This window comes from Rhinatrema bivittatum, chromosome 1 (genome assembly GCF_901001135.1).
Source record: "Rhinatrema bivittatum chromosome 1, aRhiBiv1.1, whole genome shotgun sequence".
Lineage (NCBI taxonomy): Eukaryota > Metazoa > Chordata > Amphibia > Gymnophiona > Rhinatrematidae > Rhinatrema > Rhinatrema bivittatum.
In genome coordinates this window covers 342,384,384-342,403,450 of record NC_042615.1, presented here as the reverse complement: position 1 = coordinate 342,403,450, position 19,067 = coordinate 342,384,384, and the positions used below count along the sequence as shown (strand labels likewise).

Here is a 19,067-nt window from a genome sequence, read left to right as displayed (position 1 = left end):
GGCCTGCGGTGCTGAATACCCATTCTTAATTCTGTGTAGCCACAGAGCGTAAATACAGACTCCTTTCATTTTCCGTATCGGATACTGACGTACCCTAAACTGGGTCAGCTTTTTTTTGGTGGGTTTTTTTTTTTTTTTAACTTTTCACTGTTGCATGCCTGCTGGATACACTAAACCTCAAGACGTTAATGCAGGCTTTTAGTTCACCTTAAAACCAGAACTTTAAGAACCATTTCTTTTTTTTGTCATGAAATGGAATTGTCCTGGCTTAGAGGTCCCAAACACACACCTCCAGCATGAGGTGGCCAAAGGTTGAGAGCAGGTTGGCCACTTCATAGGGTCTGGTGGACAGTGGGCTAGGCTAATGAAGTGAGGACCCACGCCAGTGACAAATGGCTGCTCAGCTGTGCCCTGTTTGCGGTCTAGGCCGCTAGTGCTAGTTGCCATGACAGCAGCCAGTGGGATTTCACCATAATGCAGGCCTAACCTCATTTACAGTATTAGTGCCTGCGAGTCCAGTACTGCATGCCCCACCACTCTTGCATCAACCAGATAATTCCAGAGCAGACAGGATTGCGCTTTCAAATCGGCAAGAAACCAGTTCACACAGAAACCCGATTTCAAGAATTTTGCACTATTCCTATGGAATTTATATGGCATCTGGAATTGGCCAGTAATTTTATGGTGAGCTAAACAGTTCCCCGGCAGTAATCCTTAACTCATATGAAAGCACTCGCATCCAGTTCAACATTTGATTAGCAAAACAGTATGTGCTTTACAGTATAAAAGTATAAACCTTCATTTGACAGCCAGCTATTTGATCCCTTGACTGAACAACATTCCCTACAAATAGAGTCCACGCTAGATAGCACACAGGCAGAAATCCCTCAGGCTTAGGTGGTCATTAGGGTCAGCTGATGATAAATTGTTTTGGTTATTTGATGTTTGCATTCATGCCCCTTTTTGCTTTTTCAAGTAACTTGCTTAGAAATTGCAGGACATGGTAAACAAGCTAAAGGTTATGCTAATCCAAAAATACTTAACTAAATGGCAGGGCGCTCCAGTGCCCTCACCAGATATATATATTTTTTTTTGGGTAGCAAGAGCGCTGGGCACCTGTCTGCCATGACTGTGACATTATCCTGGCGATGTAATAATTCTGGTGATGTGGCACTTCTGTGACACGGCAGGTGTAAGGTGGTTTAAAGTTCTGAATACTTTCAGCATTTTTCATTCATCAGTGCTGCTGCTTGTGGAAACGTGGGACAGTGTTAGTGTGAAGGAATAATTTTAAGAGAAGCGATTATCCACAAGGTAACATAATCGGCTATGAGTGTGTTGTAATTTGTCACCGTACATTTAATACTTGTAAATGTGCTGAAAATCATATGCTTTGACCATTTCATGAAAGAAATGTGCTTTTGGGTTTGTTTGTCCATTTGTGACCTGCGATGGCCCAAGGTGGATTCCAAAGAAAAATGTGAATTACAGTACATATGTCAGGGGTGGGGCAGACATAGATGCTGCTGCTGCTGCTGCTTCAGGGGCAGAAGGAATGGGACTTCTTTCTTTCCCTCTCTTCCTCCCTCTCTTTTCCTCAGTTAACGCTTCCCTCTCCCCAATCCCCAGTACTGGCCTTACGCAGCAGAAGATGCAGCACTAAGCGCCATTCCCCTTGCTGTCCAGGTTAGGGAGGATCAGCACAAGAGTGACATGAAAGCAGGATAGAGAATTTAGGGTCCATGAAGCACACAAGGCGCATGGCCCTCTGGCTGAAGACTGTTGCTACAATGATTGGTTTAAAGTAAATTGGTAGAAGATATAAATGGGGGGAATCCCTGGGTAGCTTCAAATGAAGGCTCATGGCAATAGACCCCAGCCCTGGTTCTGACTGTCCCGAAATTCCAAATGAGCAGGAGGAATGTGCTATATCAAAAAAAAAAAAAAAGAGAAACTTGTTAACCAGTAATGACACAGCCTGGATTTGCCAATAGCCTGTGCCTAACGTGATAAAAGTTTGCGGGCAGCTGAAGACTTTGTTTCCCAGCTGGGCTGAGTCTCACTCAGCAGGGAATAGCTCTTCCCCCTGCTGCTCACTGATCCAGCCTCTCCTGTCCTGTGTGGGGAATAGGAGGGAGGCAGGACAGTATGGAGCAGAGCAAAGATTAAACTACCGCGCTTCCAAATCCCTAATCCTGCTCTGCTCCCATCAACATGGTTTTAGCAGAGAGATGTCTTGCCTGTGCTGTTTTAACACATTCATTAATGATCTGGAAAAAGGAGCAAAGAGTGTGGTGATCAGATCTGTAGATAACCCAAAGTTATTCAAACTTGTTAAATTATTTTGGTTGCTTGCAAGGCTTTTGAAGTTAAAATGATCAGAGACTTTGGAACTTACAAGAAAGGACTCTGTAAAGACCTAGGTTTTCTAACCTATTATAAGCCATACAATTATATTGCCTGTCTCCTTCTGATCACCCATCCCCCACCCCTTCCCCTTCACCCTGTTATTGATTCACTTATTGCATATAAGATGCTTTATTTTTTATTGGTAATGCCATCTTTTGCTCATTTGAATTCTGTTCTGAAGACAGTATTAGCTCTTGTAAGCTGAGCAAGAAATGTATTGTTAATCCAATAAATAGGTATCACTATATAGTGATACCTTGTTATTGGTGCAAATTTTTTTTTTTATTTGATGACCTTTATTTCCATGCATTACTTGAGGAATTTTAGATGGAACTTGCAAGATTAGCGACTGAGCATCTAAATGGCAGACTAAATTTAATGTGGACAAGTGCAAAATGATGCAGTTAGGGGAAAAAATGATCCCAACTGCAGGTGCCCAATGCTATTTTGTATTAGAATTCACCACTCAGGAAAAAGACCTTGAAATCTTTCCCTTCAGTTTGTAGAGGTGGACAAAAAAGCAAGTAGAATGTTGGAAATGATCCGATGGAGAACAAAACGGAGAACATGATGCCCCTCCATCAATCTAAGGAGCAGCCCCATTTAAATATTGCTTGCCATTTTGGTCGCCTCATCTCAAAGACATAGTGAAACTAGAAAAAATAGAGGTCAACAAATATGATATATGGGATGGAACAGTTCCCCTATGAAGAGGGGCTAAACAGGTTACGGCTCTTCAGCTTTGAAAAGATGACTGGGAGGTAGGATAGATATTTATAAAATCATGAGTTGGGTGGAATAGGGAAAGGATGGGTATTTACACTTTCAAATAATACTAAAACAAGGGGACACACCATGAAATTTAATATGCAACAGATTTAAAATAAATTGTAGAAAGTACTTTTCACACAATGCACTATCAAGCTGTGGAATCTGTTGCAGAGGATATGATCAAGGTGATCAGCATGGCAGGGTTTAAAAGTGTCTTGGACAAGTTCCTGGTGGAACAGTCCCTTTTCTTATAATGCCCACTGTTATGCCGTGTGTACGCTTGTACCCGCAAAAACGCTGGGCAGTTTTCACTACTTTGTTTTATGCATGTAAAATGTGCCCACCTGCACAGAATGCATAGATAGATCTGTCTTTATATATCTCATGAGAAAATCATTTTAATTGTATTTCGTTTTGAAGAGGCAGGTTTTTTGGTGGGATACTGAGAGAATAGACCCAGAGGAAACTCAATTGATCACTAAATTTCCCAAAAGAGCAGAAAAATGTGGTTTCTGAAATGTAACGCAGAGTGACCAACACACAAATATAGCAAACTGTATAAAGAATACATATTTTAAGTCCAGCACCCACTATCTATCCATTGGTCTGAAGAACTGGACATCCTGTATTTTGGCATGATTGACTATAAACTAGTACTGTGGCACCTGGGCTTGTGAACGCTGACCATCACTGATGTGGCATGTGAGGCTGTTTTGGTGGATCTGAACGTTTTTTGGGTCTTGTCTGCTTAGTGTTTTGGTTTTTTTTTTCTTTTCCTAATGTGAATGTGGTGGCAGCTTTTGCTGTCCTTGTCGGAAAACATTTTCCTCATACAAAGAGAGCATGACTCCCAACAGACCGAGTTACGATTACAGAATGGTCTCGGCCTGCCATTTTCTTGCAGGAGATTTTGTGCATATGGATTGTATGCGCTTTGTTTTCAACTACATTTGAAAAATATATTTAGATAATTCAGTTGACTGTGACTTTACTTGGTTTTAATTAAAAAAAAAATCCCCTCTTTTTCATTTTGATATTTTTCATAATAAACTATGGGGAGTTAATTGGCATTAACAGTTTTTTAAAACTCTGCCTTTCTTTTAAATTTTATTTAAATACTATTTTCATACACCCAAACCTTCCCAGTGATGGATTAATGATGCCAGAAATCAGTTTCTGAATAGGTAGTCTGGAATTACGTCCCTGTTTTCTGTTCACGGCTTTGAAACCAATCTGGGATTAAATGTTGAAAGTTTCATTTTGTGCTGAAACATAGGGCCTGTTTGCCATAGACACAGCATGTGGAAGGAAAAAGCCTAAATGAAGTGGCTCCGTAGTATTTGACTTAATTCAATGTGCATGCATTGTATCCAGTATTAACGAATAGATGATGGAGGATAAGGAACAATCAACCCAACTAATCTGTCTGCTGGTTCTTGCCTATTCTCCTCAAACTCAGTAGAAGCTTGCTTGACTAGAGGATAAATCCACTTATCCAAGGCAGTCTTATCTTCTCTCCTTGCTCCTCTACCATTTTCGGAAGATGAATATACAAGTTCCCATACTTAAACCCACATCTAGGTTTCATTCTACCCCCTTCTGCCTAATTTAAGTGGACAGTATAGAATTTTATATCCATAAAAAGTGGCTGTGGGCCCTACAGGGGATGTGGATTTGATTCCAGGGTTAGGTCATCCTTTCCCTGGGTGGGCTGGAAATGCTTCATTCACAGCCTCCAGGATGTGCATTGGTGACTCCTAGTGGCTGGACATGGAACTCAGAATTGGAAGGAACCTGCTGCATGTCCCCTGGCCAAGAACTGTTTTCACGGTGACTGGGCTCCATGAGTTGGGAGGGGGGATATTAAATAGGAGAAAAATTCTGGGGAGTTGAGAGAAAGGATTGCGGCATCATAGCCCAAATGGAGGCTAGATTCAATTAAGTCAGAAACAGCTGCCCCCAGGAACCATGGCTTTAAAAAGATTTGGAAATTGGTGTGTGTTTAACCCAAGGCCGCCTCTGAACTTCCAGCAGAAGGGTTTCTGCACCGTTTATCTAAGTCCGTTTGATCCAGCTCATAAGTCTCCAAGCCATTCTTCAGTTGTTTCTAATTCTTGTCATTAAAGCAGGATGAGGGGTGGCCCACAAGCTGCATGCAGTAATTGCATGATGGCATAGTGCTGTCCTACTACTGTCCCATCACAGATTGGCTGGCAGAGCTGCTGACTCAATTGGGAGAATGCTTACAGCCCACCCTTACCTGGTGGCATGAGAGCAAATTGCCGCGAGTTGATGATGAAAATGGGTGTTGAGATGAGCACGTCTAAGACTGTTCTTGAAAACTTGATTTTAATTTTCCTTTCTGCCCAGCAGCTTCAGTGCCATTGAATTAGTCTTTAGCTGGGTCTACGGTGCCATACTGCTGCCTTCGCAGCTATCTAGGGTTTATTTTATTTTTATTTTTTTAAAATTATTTCCCCTGTTTTGATTTCATCTCCTACTTCCTTTCTAGCACAGTCACTGCAATGGTAACCTTCCTACTGAGAATTATGGAGTGCGGTTCCGTCCACCTGCACGCTCTCCTGAGCCCAGCCAGTGCGATGGCCGGGGACTCCCTACCCCCATGGACTGTGGACACTGACAGTGCAGTACCATCCATCCCTAGCAGGTTCAGGAGCCAGATTTAGCCCCAACACCCCCCCTCCCCCCTTAAAATCCTAACCAAGATGAAGTTGATATATGGCTGCTTTATTTCACATTTTTCTTTTTATCAAAGTAGTAAAAATTCAGACTAATGACTTCTTTGAATGTTTATCTACAGCTTATACAATGAAGATAGAAATTTGCTCCGTCTTAAAGAGAGAGAGAGAAGGAATCAAGAGGCTCTTCCAGAGAGAGAATCTTTCCATGATAGTGCTCCGCTCTTTGGAGAACCCTACAAGGTGATATTAATAGTATATGTACAATACATAGTGTATATATCTTGTGTTCTTTATATCTGTGTGTGTGTGTGTATATGAATATATATATATGAATATATATATATATTTTGCTCAGTTAAAGAAAATGTATGTTAGTCTTTCCAGGAATAAAATCTATAGGGAGATTTGTATATAGATGTGGAGAGAGAGAGAGAGAGCATTTCCTTTTAGTGAAGTAATTCTTGTCATGGTCCTAAAATGTCAGCGTTCCTGTTTTTGGTTATATTTTTCACGCCTTTGACACAATTGATAGAATTATTTATTAAAAAATGTTATATCCTGCCACGTTAGACTGCTGCTGTCCTGTTTTCTGCAAGAATGTTAAACTGCTTACTTTTTGGAATAGTAGATGTCTATTGTTTTTCCTGTAACTCTGCTTTTGTTCTGTGTGGGGGTTTATTTGTATATTTATTTTTTTTTAAAGCTCTTACCCCACTGTTAAGGTTTTGCCTTTCCTGGTGTAGTAGTGGCACTGACACAAGCTTACAAAGAGTAGCAGTGCCCAGACTTAGTAGCAATGACAACAGTAAATGGATTGTGCAGAAACTTAAAAAAATCTTATTTCTTCCCCGAGGTTAAGTACAATGCAGAAATAGAAAAGTGAATATATAAATTCTGTTCTAAATGCTAATTAACCAATTTCAATAGGGAGCTGATAGACCATTTTTGTAATGACATATACGTATCTGCCTTCTGTCACAGTATTTACCAGAAGCAGCCAGATTGACTTTAATTCTCATGTATACCTTTCAGAGCTTTTAAAAACATCTTAACAAATCCAAAGTTGTTGGGGCTATGTATTTATTTTTTTTTACATTCCACGACTGACTGTCTGGAACATCCAAGGAACTTTCTTCCTCTGTTGGCTTCCTCCACCTATGTATGAACCATCGTTGAGGTCGGCAGTGAGTGAGCCGCTTCCAGACAAGAACGTCCCTGAGAAAGATGAACTAAAAAAGCGGAGCTTGGCCTGCAAGCATAAAGGATATACTAACGTTTCGTTGCCCGTTTTTTTTTGAGGATTTAGCATACAGTAGGTGACCTCTGGTTGGAGATGTTAAACTTAATTTGCACATTGAGCATAGCACAGTATATCCCTGAAACCTTTTTAACTACTTATGTTTCTGGTTGTCCGTTGAGTCTACCAGGTTTAGGTGTTATCTCTTAAGCTTGTGCTTGTATTTTGAAAACACATCACTTGACACATCTCCCACAAAAACTTGGAACTCTAACAATAAACGTCTCATTGCCCTGAGAGCTGTTCAATTTACTGTTGTTTGCCCCTCTAGTATTTTTTTTTCTCCTTTAACTTTGTTTGTTGTGCTTTTACATTTAGACCATCAGAGGAGATGAACTGTCCAGCCGAATCCAAACCATGCTGGGTAATTACGAAGAGGCAGAAGAACTTGGCAGCACAAAATCCCATCAGAATCTTACTGACATCCCCAAAAGTTCTCTCCCACTGAATTCCCAGGGGAAACCTGACCGCTCGCGCCACCCCGCAAAAGTCAGCGGGATGTCGCAGCCCTCATTCCAAAACGTTGACCACCGGCCCTTGGGGCTGGCGGCTCCTCCCTCCTGCCAGCACCAGAAGACTCGGCCCAACACAGAGAAATGCTCAGGTTTGCCCACTAAAAGCTGCAGCTCATCCCATACTCAGGACCAAAGCCAAGGTCAGAGCAGTAACAAGCAATGCAGGAAGAGTGATCAGCACACTGAGGAGGATTGCTTTGCTGATGAGCAGTTATTGCCGTCCTTGACAAAGCTTTCTCCATTGCTCCCTTCTCTGTCCCCTCTGGTGGAGCCACTGTCCCCTTCACATTCCAGCCAGCGTGTCACTTCCAGAATTCAACCCAACAAAGGCCACAGAAAAGTCTGCCGCCATCCAGCAAAATCTCCCCGGGCTGCAGGCGCAGGACCTCATGACCAGGAAGCACGGGACAGCTCTAATTCAGCTGCTAACTTGACTGTAGCCACTCGGCCTTCCTTACAAACTTTCCCCCCTCCTTTGCCCTCAAAAACCAGTGCAGTGCAGCAGAAACCTACGGCGTACGTTAGACCGATGGATGGCCAAGATCAGGCACCGAGCGAGTCCCCAGAACTGAAGCCGCTGCCCGAGGACTATCATGGACAGACTTTCACGAACATGAAAGCGAGTGCCAAGGCCAAGCTCTCAAAGCTAAAAATGCCTTCCGAATCCATTGAGGTTAGTCATGTCTCTTTAATTTAATTCTTTTAACTTTTTTTGTTCAGTCCGTGATGAGCACCTCAAACCGTGCGACTGAAGAGTTGCTTCTTTGATTGGTTGGTTTGAAAGAGCACGCAGAGCGCCTTAACTCGTCACAGAGTTTGTATTTAGAATGATGTAAAAGCCTGTGCTGGGGATCACGATCAGACCCCCGTAACCCCCCCCCCCCCCCCCCCCATATCAACTGTGATGCTCTAGGAGAAACCTTTTTTTCTTTTCCTCTTCATTTGTTTGCACTGGCTAAGTTCAGAATTTGTGCTTCCAAGCAAAAATTTAGGGAGGATCCCCAGAATAGAAGCTGTTGTGGGGGGAGGCCCCATCCAAAGATATAGCAGCGGTTGGGAAAGTCCTTTCCCTTATACTCTGTAATCCCACGCGCCCCATGGCTTCTTTCTGTGTCCTCCCCGACTCCCCTTATTGGCCATTTCTGGATACTGAGCTGGCAGTAATAAGTGGTAAAGCCAGTGAGATGGGCCTGTGTGCTGCTGCATGTTCACAGGCCCCTCTCGCGGGTTTCCTTTATAACAGAAAGCCACATGGCCCGTGAGCATGTGCCAGCTCGCCGATCTCACGCTGATTTTCCTTCTGAATTTTGCTACCACTGCCTAAATAAAAATCTCTGCTGGCCCTGGTCAGCTGTTCTGGGACAGCAGGCCACTGGGCCTCCCCCCCTCCCTATGCATTGCCTCCATTGTATGCAAATATACCACATGCATATTCGTTATGGATATCCTGAAAACCCAACCTGTTTGTGGCAGTCCAGGACCAAACTTGGCTAGCCCAGTAATAGAACATTACATGCCTCAGAGCAGTCAGCATTTACTCTGTTCATCCAGTACAATCTTCATTGGTGTTTTGACGCTGCTGCCTCCTGTTTTGATTTTATTCTTACGTCTCTTGTCTTTTATGCCTTTATATTTTCTTTCTTAAATTTTAAGGGGTTTTTTGTTAAATAAAACATATCTATGTCTTTGCACTTGTTTCTCAAGATGTTGTTCTTCAAGTCCATCCTTTCAGCTTTATACATCTTTCATCTGTATCATTGTGGTCTGTCTATCTGGGTTGTTGTTGGGGTTCAATGATAGAACTAAAGGAACAATCTATATGCTAGCCAGGATACTGCCAGAGAAAGAGATGTGCAAGCATAAACTCCTGGAAACGCACCATAAGAACATGCCATGCTGGGTCAGACCAAGGGTCCATCAAGCCCAGCATCCTGTTTCCAACAGTGGCCAATCCAGGCCATAAAAACCTGGCAAGTACCCAAAAACTAAGTCTATTCCATGTTACAGTTGCTAGTAATAGCAGTGGCTAATTTCTAAGTCAACTTAATAGCAGGTAATGGACTTCTCTTCCAAGAACGTATCCAATCCTTTTTTAAACACAGCTATACTAACTGCACTAACCACATCCTCTGGCAACAAATTCTAGAGTTTAATTGTGTGTTGAGTAAAAAAGAACTTTCTCTGATTAGTTTTAAATGTGCCACATGCTAACTTCATGTAATGCCCCCTAGTCTGTTATCTGAAAGACTAAATAACCGATTCACATCTACCCATTCTAGACCTCTCATGATTTTAAACATCTCTATCATATCCTCCCTCAGCCGTCTCTTCTCCAAGCTGAACAGCCCTAACCTCTTCAGCCTTTCCTCATAGGGGAGCTGTTTCATCCCATTTATCATTTTGGTCGCCCTTCTCTGTACCTTCTCCATCGCAATTATATCTTTTTTTTGAGATACGGCGACCAGAATTGTACACAGTATTCAAGGTGCGGTCTCACCATGGAGCGATACAGAGGACGTTTGTTTCAGACAGGCTAAATTTAGCACTGCACTGCTGAACTGAACTAGCATTTTTTTGGGGGGGTTTTTTTGTAGTTTTTTATTTTTGGCTTGAATTTTTTCCTCTTCAAAAAGCTGTAGGAAGCAAGAGCTTTGGACTAATGATGCAATGATTCAAAATTGTATAAAATTTTGCACACACCCACCCACCCCCACAAACGTATCCACGTTTGCACAAAACATAAATCATAGAAATAAGACTGGGTTTTCAGAATTATTTTACTGTAATAACAGTAATCTTCTACCCAGTATCTTTTTTTTTTTTTTTTTCTTCCCCTACAGAATTTTCTTCCACAGTTGAACCCACAAAATAAACAGTTGATGCAGTATGCATGCAGATGTGGCTGTTTCTAAATAGTTTTGGAGGTACTTGTTTGGACATCTTGTACCAATATATGATCTGCTTTACAAGCTCACTGTAACATGGTTGTGTGTTCTGATATGATAAAGTTCAGTGGAAAAAGTTAAAACAAACTAAAACAAAAACAACCTTCAGGTCGATACAGAACAGTACACACTGTTACCCCGCGTTTGGATGGGCGTTTTCGACGCGCTAGCTTTATCCCTTCTTCAGTAAGGGGTAATAGCGCGTCGAAAACGCGCGTCCACCCCCCTCGAAACTAATAGCGCCCGCAACATGCAGATGCATGTTGTTGGCCCTATTAGTCATTCCCGCGCGATACAGAAAGTAAAATGTGCAGCCAAGCCGCACATTTTACTTTCAGAAATTAGCGCCTACCCAAAGGTAGGCATTAATTTCTGCCGGCACTGGGAAAGTGCACAGAAAAGCAGTAAAAACTGCTTTTCTGTACATCCTCCGACTTAATATCATGGTGATATTAAGTCGGAGGTCCCAAAAGTTAAAAATTAAAAAAATAAAATAAAATTTTAAAATCTGCCCGCGGCTCGCAAGTCGAAAACCGGATGCTCAATTTTGCCAGCGTCCGGTTTTCGAACCCATGGCTGCCAGCGGGTTTGAGAACAGATGCCGGCAAAATTGAGCGTCTGCTGTCAAACCCACTGACAGCCACCGCTCCTGACCAAAAAGAGGCGCTAGGGACGCGCTAGTGTCCCTAGCGCCTCTAACCACGGGCCCTAATTTGAATTTTTTTTTTTTTTTACTGAATCGCGCGTGCAGGATAGTGGCCTGTGTGCGCGCTCACCTGCTCGCCCGCGAATTTTACTGTATTGGCCTGCTTGTTTGGGAAGCACAACTATATGTTCCATGAATAGAAGTTCTGGTCCATGAACTATGGTTGGTCCTTTTTTGGTCTTTTGGCACAGACTGAGAAGCAGTACAACATGGGGGGGGGGGGGGTATGTGAACAACCCTGTGAGGCCAAACCCACCCCAAGGAGTCACCAAGCATGGTGGTTCCCCCTCCCTTCAATGTTCTGATGAGAGGGTCCCCATTCAGTGATGTGGCTGACTAGTTCCCTGTCAATGGTGTGGCATGCATGCCCGGTGAAACTTCTCCCATGGCACGCCCAAAACCTGCTTTTCCCATGCAGCTGCTTTGAGGGCAGCAGCATGATATTCTGATGCCCCAGGTGGGCATTCTTCTTAGAGGGGCGGCCCACTAGGGGGTCATAAAAACATTATAACCATTCCAAAGAAGAGGATTAAACCACTTAAAAAATATATGATGAATGTAAGGTCTGGGCTATGAGATGAGTTAAGTCCTATCTTGGCTTTTTGGCTGAGATTGAGAAGCTGTATGAATGTTTTTGTGGGGTTCAACACCCTGCCAGCAGATTCCACCATCTGGATCCTAGTCAGAGTGGGAGAATTAAACCACCTGTTTAAAAAAAAAAAATCTGAGTAGTAGTTTACCACTGTAATTGGAGTCAGGAATATTTGTGAATGTTAAGTTTTGTTCTTTGTCTTCCGGCAACAGCATTGTGCTCTCAGATCACCCTTAGAATACATTTTTTGTTTCACTGTGTCTCACATGCAGAGTGGCAGTAACTCACCTGTCAAAGGGAATGGTGGAAGCTTGGGACAAGCATCCTTTAAACTAAAGCGCTGCATAAAACAGCCTAAAAACGCTTCATAGTACACTTTTCAGGTTTGCTTGATCTCTGAGGAGCACAAAAACAAATTTTGCATAATTCCCTGTTCAGCACACCCACGTATTCCTGCCTGTCTCATCCCACCCTGCTCGGTCCTCTTTCAAACCACCTCCCCACTCCTACTTACTGCATGATCCTTTCTCCCTCCCAGTCTGGTCCCTTTATCCTCCCTCTCCTGCCCACTTGTGCATTTCTCCCTGCTCCTTCCAATGACGTCCATCTCCCATCTTCAGGCTTTTCTCTCCCAATCATAGCACCCCCTCTTTCCCCTCTTCTTAATGATTTGATTTCTCTCTTGACTCCCATATCAACAACAACAAAAAAATTCAGCTTACCGGTGCTATGTTTCTCCCCCCAAGTCCCTTTCTCACCACCCAGTCCTCCATCTTATCTCTGCCCTTCAGTCTCTCCCTTCAACCCTCTTTCAAACTTCACATCCAGCTCTCTATATCTCTCCTATAGCTAACACCCATCTCTTCAAGCAACCTGAACCCAAGTAAGATCTCATCCCTCCTTCCAACCTTGCCTCCTTTCCCACACTGGCAGCACTTGTGGCATCTCCTCTCAATCTAGGGCTTGCCAGCAATATAGGTCTTCACCCAGGCCCACCAGAGTGACAGTTTTTATCAGGTTCAATAGCCAATCCCACTATAAATGAAAAGTAGTCTTGGGGTGGCTTACAGACCTCATCCCACTTGTGAATGAAGCTGGAACAGCATGTTTCTACTGGCTCTCGCAAGAGTGTTTTTAAAACTTGTGAGCTGACTGGTCATGCTAATCTCATGAGGATAGTCCAGGACGTAGGGCTGACTGCAAGTGTATGAGGTGGGGAATTGACTCTGTAGCTGATGCAGCCTCAGTGGTGTACCGGCTGTGCAGCATCTTAGATTTGCAAGTACTACTCCTATAGCATTAGTGTTGCCCTAGTATGCTGGCACCCTGCCCACTCAGAAAGCACTTGGCTCCACAGGGCCTGGTGCTCTAGAGTCGCCAGTCTCCCACTGCCCGTCCAAAGGCCCTGGTGTCATGCATCTTCCTTCATACCCACTTAGGGATTCTCCCTTTCTCGTCTTTCTCAGCTATTACAGAAGCAGTCCTCGGTCAAAAATATAAAAATTGCAGCTTCCCCTGGAACCTGATACAGGTGTCTGAGTTTTAAAGTATTGAATATGAATGGTCTGAGAAAGTACTTCTGTAATTAATATCAAGTGAATGGGGATAAATGTAGTACTGGCAATTTTTCTCAAAGTGGTTGTGATGTAGTTGGTCTTTTTTGCTTTTGCTTTTTCTTTTGCCATTGGTTTTTTTTTGTCCTGTTGTTCTTGGAGAAATAAAATATATTAGAATATTTTGTCTTCACAGCTAGGTGATGCCCGATGGAGACTAGCTGGTGCAATGATCGCATAGTTTCTAGAGTTTTCATTGTGCTCTGCACATGTGCGAGATATTCCTCTTCACAGTTGTGTGGGGCCCTCCTCAGTTTCACTTTTTCCATAGAGCCTAATGATTGCAATTTTTCCATGGTGAGTGAATATTTTTTTTAACGCCACAAAACCATCTTTTTCCACATGACTTTCCTCAGTTCAGCCAGTTTCCAACCTCTTTTGACCATTAGATAATTTTTACATTGAGTTACTTTTTTTGGCACATCTGTTATTGCATTGACATCTGACCACTGAGCAGCATTGGTCAAGTTTCTTTTTTCAAAATCAAATCTAATTTTGCAGCTACTATTTTTCACCAAATGTCCCTCGAGCACAAGGGGACCACTGTCTTTGCAAAGTATGTGTTCACATGCACACATCTGTCATGGGGATCCATAGTAGATATGGTACTTTGACTGAGGGCCAGCCATGACATATTGGGATGATCCGCATGTAAGGAGATGACTCCCAGAGGCTCTCAGTCCCATCTAGAGCTCATGAAAAAGATAAGTCAGGGCCATCTGCATCAAAGGGTCCAGGACTTGCCCAGAAGCTAGCAATGCATTGAGATTGAGGAAATATTGCACTTTGAGCATCAGTAGAGGCCATGGAGATGGGCCATCGTCTAACTACACCTCTCTAAGAGAAGCGAAGGATTATTCTTCATCAGCATTGATATTTAAAGAAAACAATGAGGAGCATCGAGTGAAGGCAAAGATATTAACATTGATCCCAGTTGGTGCATGATGTTGAGAGCAGGGTTATATTGGCAAGTGCCATATATCATTCCAGGCATCCCTGCAGAGAGGATTGCTCATGCTTGATAGAATCTAGGGGATTACAGTAAACTAGAGGCTGAATCACAGCCACCAGTACATCTCAAGAAAATCAGGAAGATGTGACCTCACTCTTCCAAAGTTGTCTAAGCATCAATAATTTTCAAGGAAGAACTGAGCAGAGATTTAAGAGGTGGTAGCTATTTCTTTTGTATAGGTGCATCAGCATTGAGGACACTGTCATCAATACAAACAGATGTCCAACCCATTCTAGAAATCCTCTGGGCACTGATGAGAATTTTAGTGATGCTGGTGCCTGGAATGGTATTGACATGGATGCAGTCTCCCTCTGCATCAGGAGAGGCAGTTTCCCCAAGGCATTTGTATATATATATCGAGCTCTAAGGCCTTCCAGCTAATTTGAGGGCTTCTCAGAGGTCTTGGCTACCAGATAGCTCATGGCATAAAAAAGGTTAAGAAACACTGTTCTAGACCTAAGAGTCTTGAACAAATTCATTGTAAGGAAAAAGTTCAAGATAGTTTTCCTGGGCAACTTAATTAAAAATTAGATTGGGTCCAGCATTCAAAGATATCCTGTTATCTAAGTTATCCAGATATAGCTTATCTGGATAACTTAGAAGGAATTACCATGCTGCTGAATACAACGGAATAAGTACTAGTTAGCTGGATAACTCTGACCTGCTGTTTAGCAGGTCTAATTTATTTGGTTAACTTAACCAGATAAGACTGAATATAGCTACTTATCAGGTTAAGTTAACAGGATAAGTTGTCCTGCTTTGATCCACCAACTGTCCGCTCCCAAGATATCCAGCTGTCTGATTTATCTGGCTAAGCAGCATTTGAATATCTAACACATTTTTACTGAAGATTTATAACCCACATGCTCCAAAATTTACAGTGGGGAACAAAATAAAACATTCATAGAATCGACATACAGACTTAAGAAGATAGCCAGTAAATTACTATAGACACATGAGACCAATCTTCATGAACCTAAGCCTCTAAATTGAAGGCACGCTAAATGAGGTTTTTCATGCTTTTCTGAATATTGTGTATCAGGCAAAGACTGTAGCAGCTCAGGGAGAGTTTTCTAAAAAAAAAGAGAGCTAGCAATGGAAAAACCCTGCTTACATGACTCTTACTAAGTGTGCAGATCACAGAGGGTATCTCCAGTAGCCCCAGGTGAGTGGACCTCAAGGCACGAGTAGGACTCTACAGGTGAACAGATGTGAAGATGGGGCACTCTTCTCTTTTTTTTTTTTTTTTTAGAATATGGATAAGCATAGCAAGTTTAAATTTCACCCTGCATTGTAGAGCAGTCCGGTGGAGGGAAAAGAGGACAGGAGTAATATGATCTTTCATTCATCTTTCGATTATGCAGGTGGTCAAATTTTGAACTGTTGAAGGGCTTTGAGAGTATGTAGAGGAAAACAGCATAAAGTGAATTGCAATGATCAATACCAGTCAGGATAAGTGCTTGGAGCTCTGTACAGAAGTCACCAGGGTCCAATAGGGGCTTTAATCTGTGAAGCATGCACAATTTGACGAATAATTCTTGCAACTGATTTTTATGTGAGAATGCATGGACAGGTCCAGATCAAGGATCACAACAAGATTGCATACCTGTGCAGGTATTGATAGTGAATGATCCTCAAATACAAAAGCCAGGGATGCATTGACTGGAGGAAATCTGCTCAGGATAATGATCTCTCTTTTTTTTACATTAAGAGCAAGCCTGTTGTGATGTAACCATTGCATAATTGCAGATAGATAAATAGTGATAAACTTCAAAATAGTGGACCCCGGATAATGTTCAGGTACAGAATAACATAGTAATGATGGCAGAAAAGGACCAGATAGGCCATCCAGTCTGCCCAGCAAGTTTCATATGGAAGTATCTGCCATGTTTCTTTCAAGGGTAGTAACTTCCACTCTGTGCAGTTACCCCCAAGCCTTATGATAAGGGTAGTAATATTTACAATTGGTCAAAACACTGAATATCGCCAGCATATTTGGAAGTATGCTACAAAATGGATGCAAACAGTTTTCAAAGTGGAATAAGGTAAATGTTCAGTAATATAGTGGAGAGCATTGATCCCTGAGGGGCACCAGTAGAGACTGGATTCCAAGATGACACAGCAGTATAGTACCCGATATACCTATTTCGACTAAGTGAGAAAGGAGACTCTGTTTAATGTATCGAATGTGGCAGAGATGTCTAAAAGCACCATTACACAGCACATCCAGCTATTGAACATTTACCTTATTGAATCAAAACTTGATGATAGCAAGGTTTTGGTACTAAAAACTTAGAAACCAAATTGCTTGCTAATGAACAAATGAGTATTCTTATCCAGAAAACCAGTCAGCTGATTAAATACAACCACTTCAATTATTTTTGAGGGGAATAGGAATAAAATGGCACAATAATTGCTGAAATCAGAAGGACTAGCAAAAGGTTTTGTTTGGTTTTTTTCTTTTTCTTTCTCCCCCAATATAGAGTGGACTGATGCATGTTTCAGGTAGTGCACCCTCAGTCAAGGAGAGGTTTACAGACTTTGAAACATGGGCACAGATATCCTCCCATATGGCTTTTAACAATGCTGTGGAGCAGGGGTTTGGCAGGACAGGATGATATTCCTTTTTATTTTGATTTGAAGGAACTTGTGCTCAGTTAATGGTGAGAATAGATCCTATTTAGTCCTATTCACCCTATTGTTGACAGTGGCCTTGACATCATTATTACTTACAAACATCAGTTATTCATTCTGAGAAGAAGGTTGCAAAATCATCATATTGATCTGGGGCCAGTACAGAATTACGATTATTCTCTGCCCCTATGATTGTTTTGTAAGTTAATAGTTTGGAGTAGCTTGTGACAATTATTGCTGGATAACTGAATCCTCCAGAATAATATGCTTTTTTGCCTGACTTGGTTATTGTCTTATGTGGTTAGGTACAAATGATAGTTTTCAAGATCTCAAAATGTGGGTATTTTTGCCAGTGACATTCAAGATGGCGTATGGTGCACTTTGCACCAAGCAAAGCCATCATAAAGCAAGGGGACAGTCTTAGAGTTAGCTACATTCCCTGGATTTGAAAGATGCTTATACACATATCCAAGCCACAGGAAGTATCTCAGATTTGAGGTAGGGAATTGCCACATCAGTACCCCCAGTATTCACAAAATAATTAGCAGGGGTGTCCAAACAACTTCACAAACTCGGGGTGCACATATTTTCCTATCTGAACAATTGGCTGCTCAAGAGACGTTCTCAGGAAGGTGCAGAAGAATTGATGAGCAAAACCATCCAGGTGTTGGAATTACTAGGGCTCAAATTACTCCAAATCCAAACTGAGCCCATCATCTCAATTGGAATTCATAGAATTCTTGTTTGTCACAACTTGAGCAAAAGCCATTCTTCCACAAGAAGGTCTAAGTCACCCTGGGATTCCCTTCTGTGGATAGCTTCTAACCAAGTGGCTGGTCCAATCAAATCTGGCAGAAGGAATATCCTTCTAAATTCTTCTCATACAAGTTATTCTAACTACAGATGTGTCCAACCTGGACTGGGGAGCTTAATACCCAAGGCCTTGATCTGCCCAGGAAAAGCTCCACCAAATAAATTTCCTGAATGTAGGGGTGATCCTAATCACTCTAAAGGCTTTCAGAAATCAACCAAAAAAACTCTTTGTCCAGATGAACAATCAGGTAGCCATGTTCTATTTAAACAAGCTTGGAGAGAAACAGGTTTATACCTCCCATGTTGGGAAGCTGTCAGAAGGCGGAAAAGAGCCATCTCGCAGGGGATGGTCGTAAAAGCCACATATGTGTCAGGCAAGGAGAATGCCATTGTGGAGAAGCTGAGCAGGGTCCTATAACCACACAAATGGTCCTTGCACACAGGAGTTGCAGATCAGATATTCCACAAGTGGGGTTCGCCCGTGGTGGATGTACTTGCATCTCCTCTGAACAAGAAGGTTCCTTTTTGTTTGAAGAGAGGGTAGAAAGACAAATTAGCTTTGGTTGCTTTTTCTAATTTGGCCAGAGGGTCTTCGGTACGCATATCCTTTTGATTCTTCTAGTGGCAAAACATTCTCCTGTAACTTGCAAGAATCAGAAGGTTATGATTGTTATTGCCCTCTCTTAGCCAAGACAGTTTTGGTTCCCATTCCTACTGAAGCAGATCTTCATGGAATTCCCTTAACTTTTTGTTCTGTATTCCTGCTTTTCATCTGTCGGCATGATAGCTTGATGAGCTTCCAACGAAAGAAAGCCCAGTGGCATTTCGATTTCCTTTGATTCTTAATGGTAAGAGTAGCTAAGTAGGATGATTTGGGGTGGGGTATGTTAACTAAGTGGTTCCTTTTAGAAGAACATTCATCCTAGACATTGTGCAGTGGAATTGGTTTCTTTCTTCTTGGTTCACTTGTTTTGTGATTTTCCACGCCCCCCCCCCCCCTCAATTTTATTTTTTGTGAGGTTGGAATTCAGCGGCGTTTAACTGGATAACTCACAGGT

At 42.3% G+C, this 19,067-nt stretch overlaps 1 protein-coding gene across 3 annotated transcripts in view; it reads left to right on the top strand.

Moving 5' to 3' along the window:
- The window catches only part of AFF1 (AF4/FMR2 family member 1), a 377,818-nt gene that overhangs the window by 134,138 nt on the left and 224,613 nt on the right, over positions 1–19,067 (top strand). For all 3 annotated transcript variants that reach the window (XM_029599151.1, XM_029599161.1, XM_029599173.1), the window contains 2 exons: positions 6,002–6,122; positions 7,498–8,367. In XM_029599151.1, coding sequence (XP_029455011.1) covers positions 6,002–6,122; positions 7,498–8,367 — 991 coding nt within the window. The remainder of the gene's footprint in view (positions 1–6,001; positions 6,123–7,497; positions 8,368–19,067) is intronic.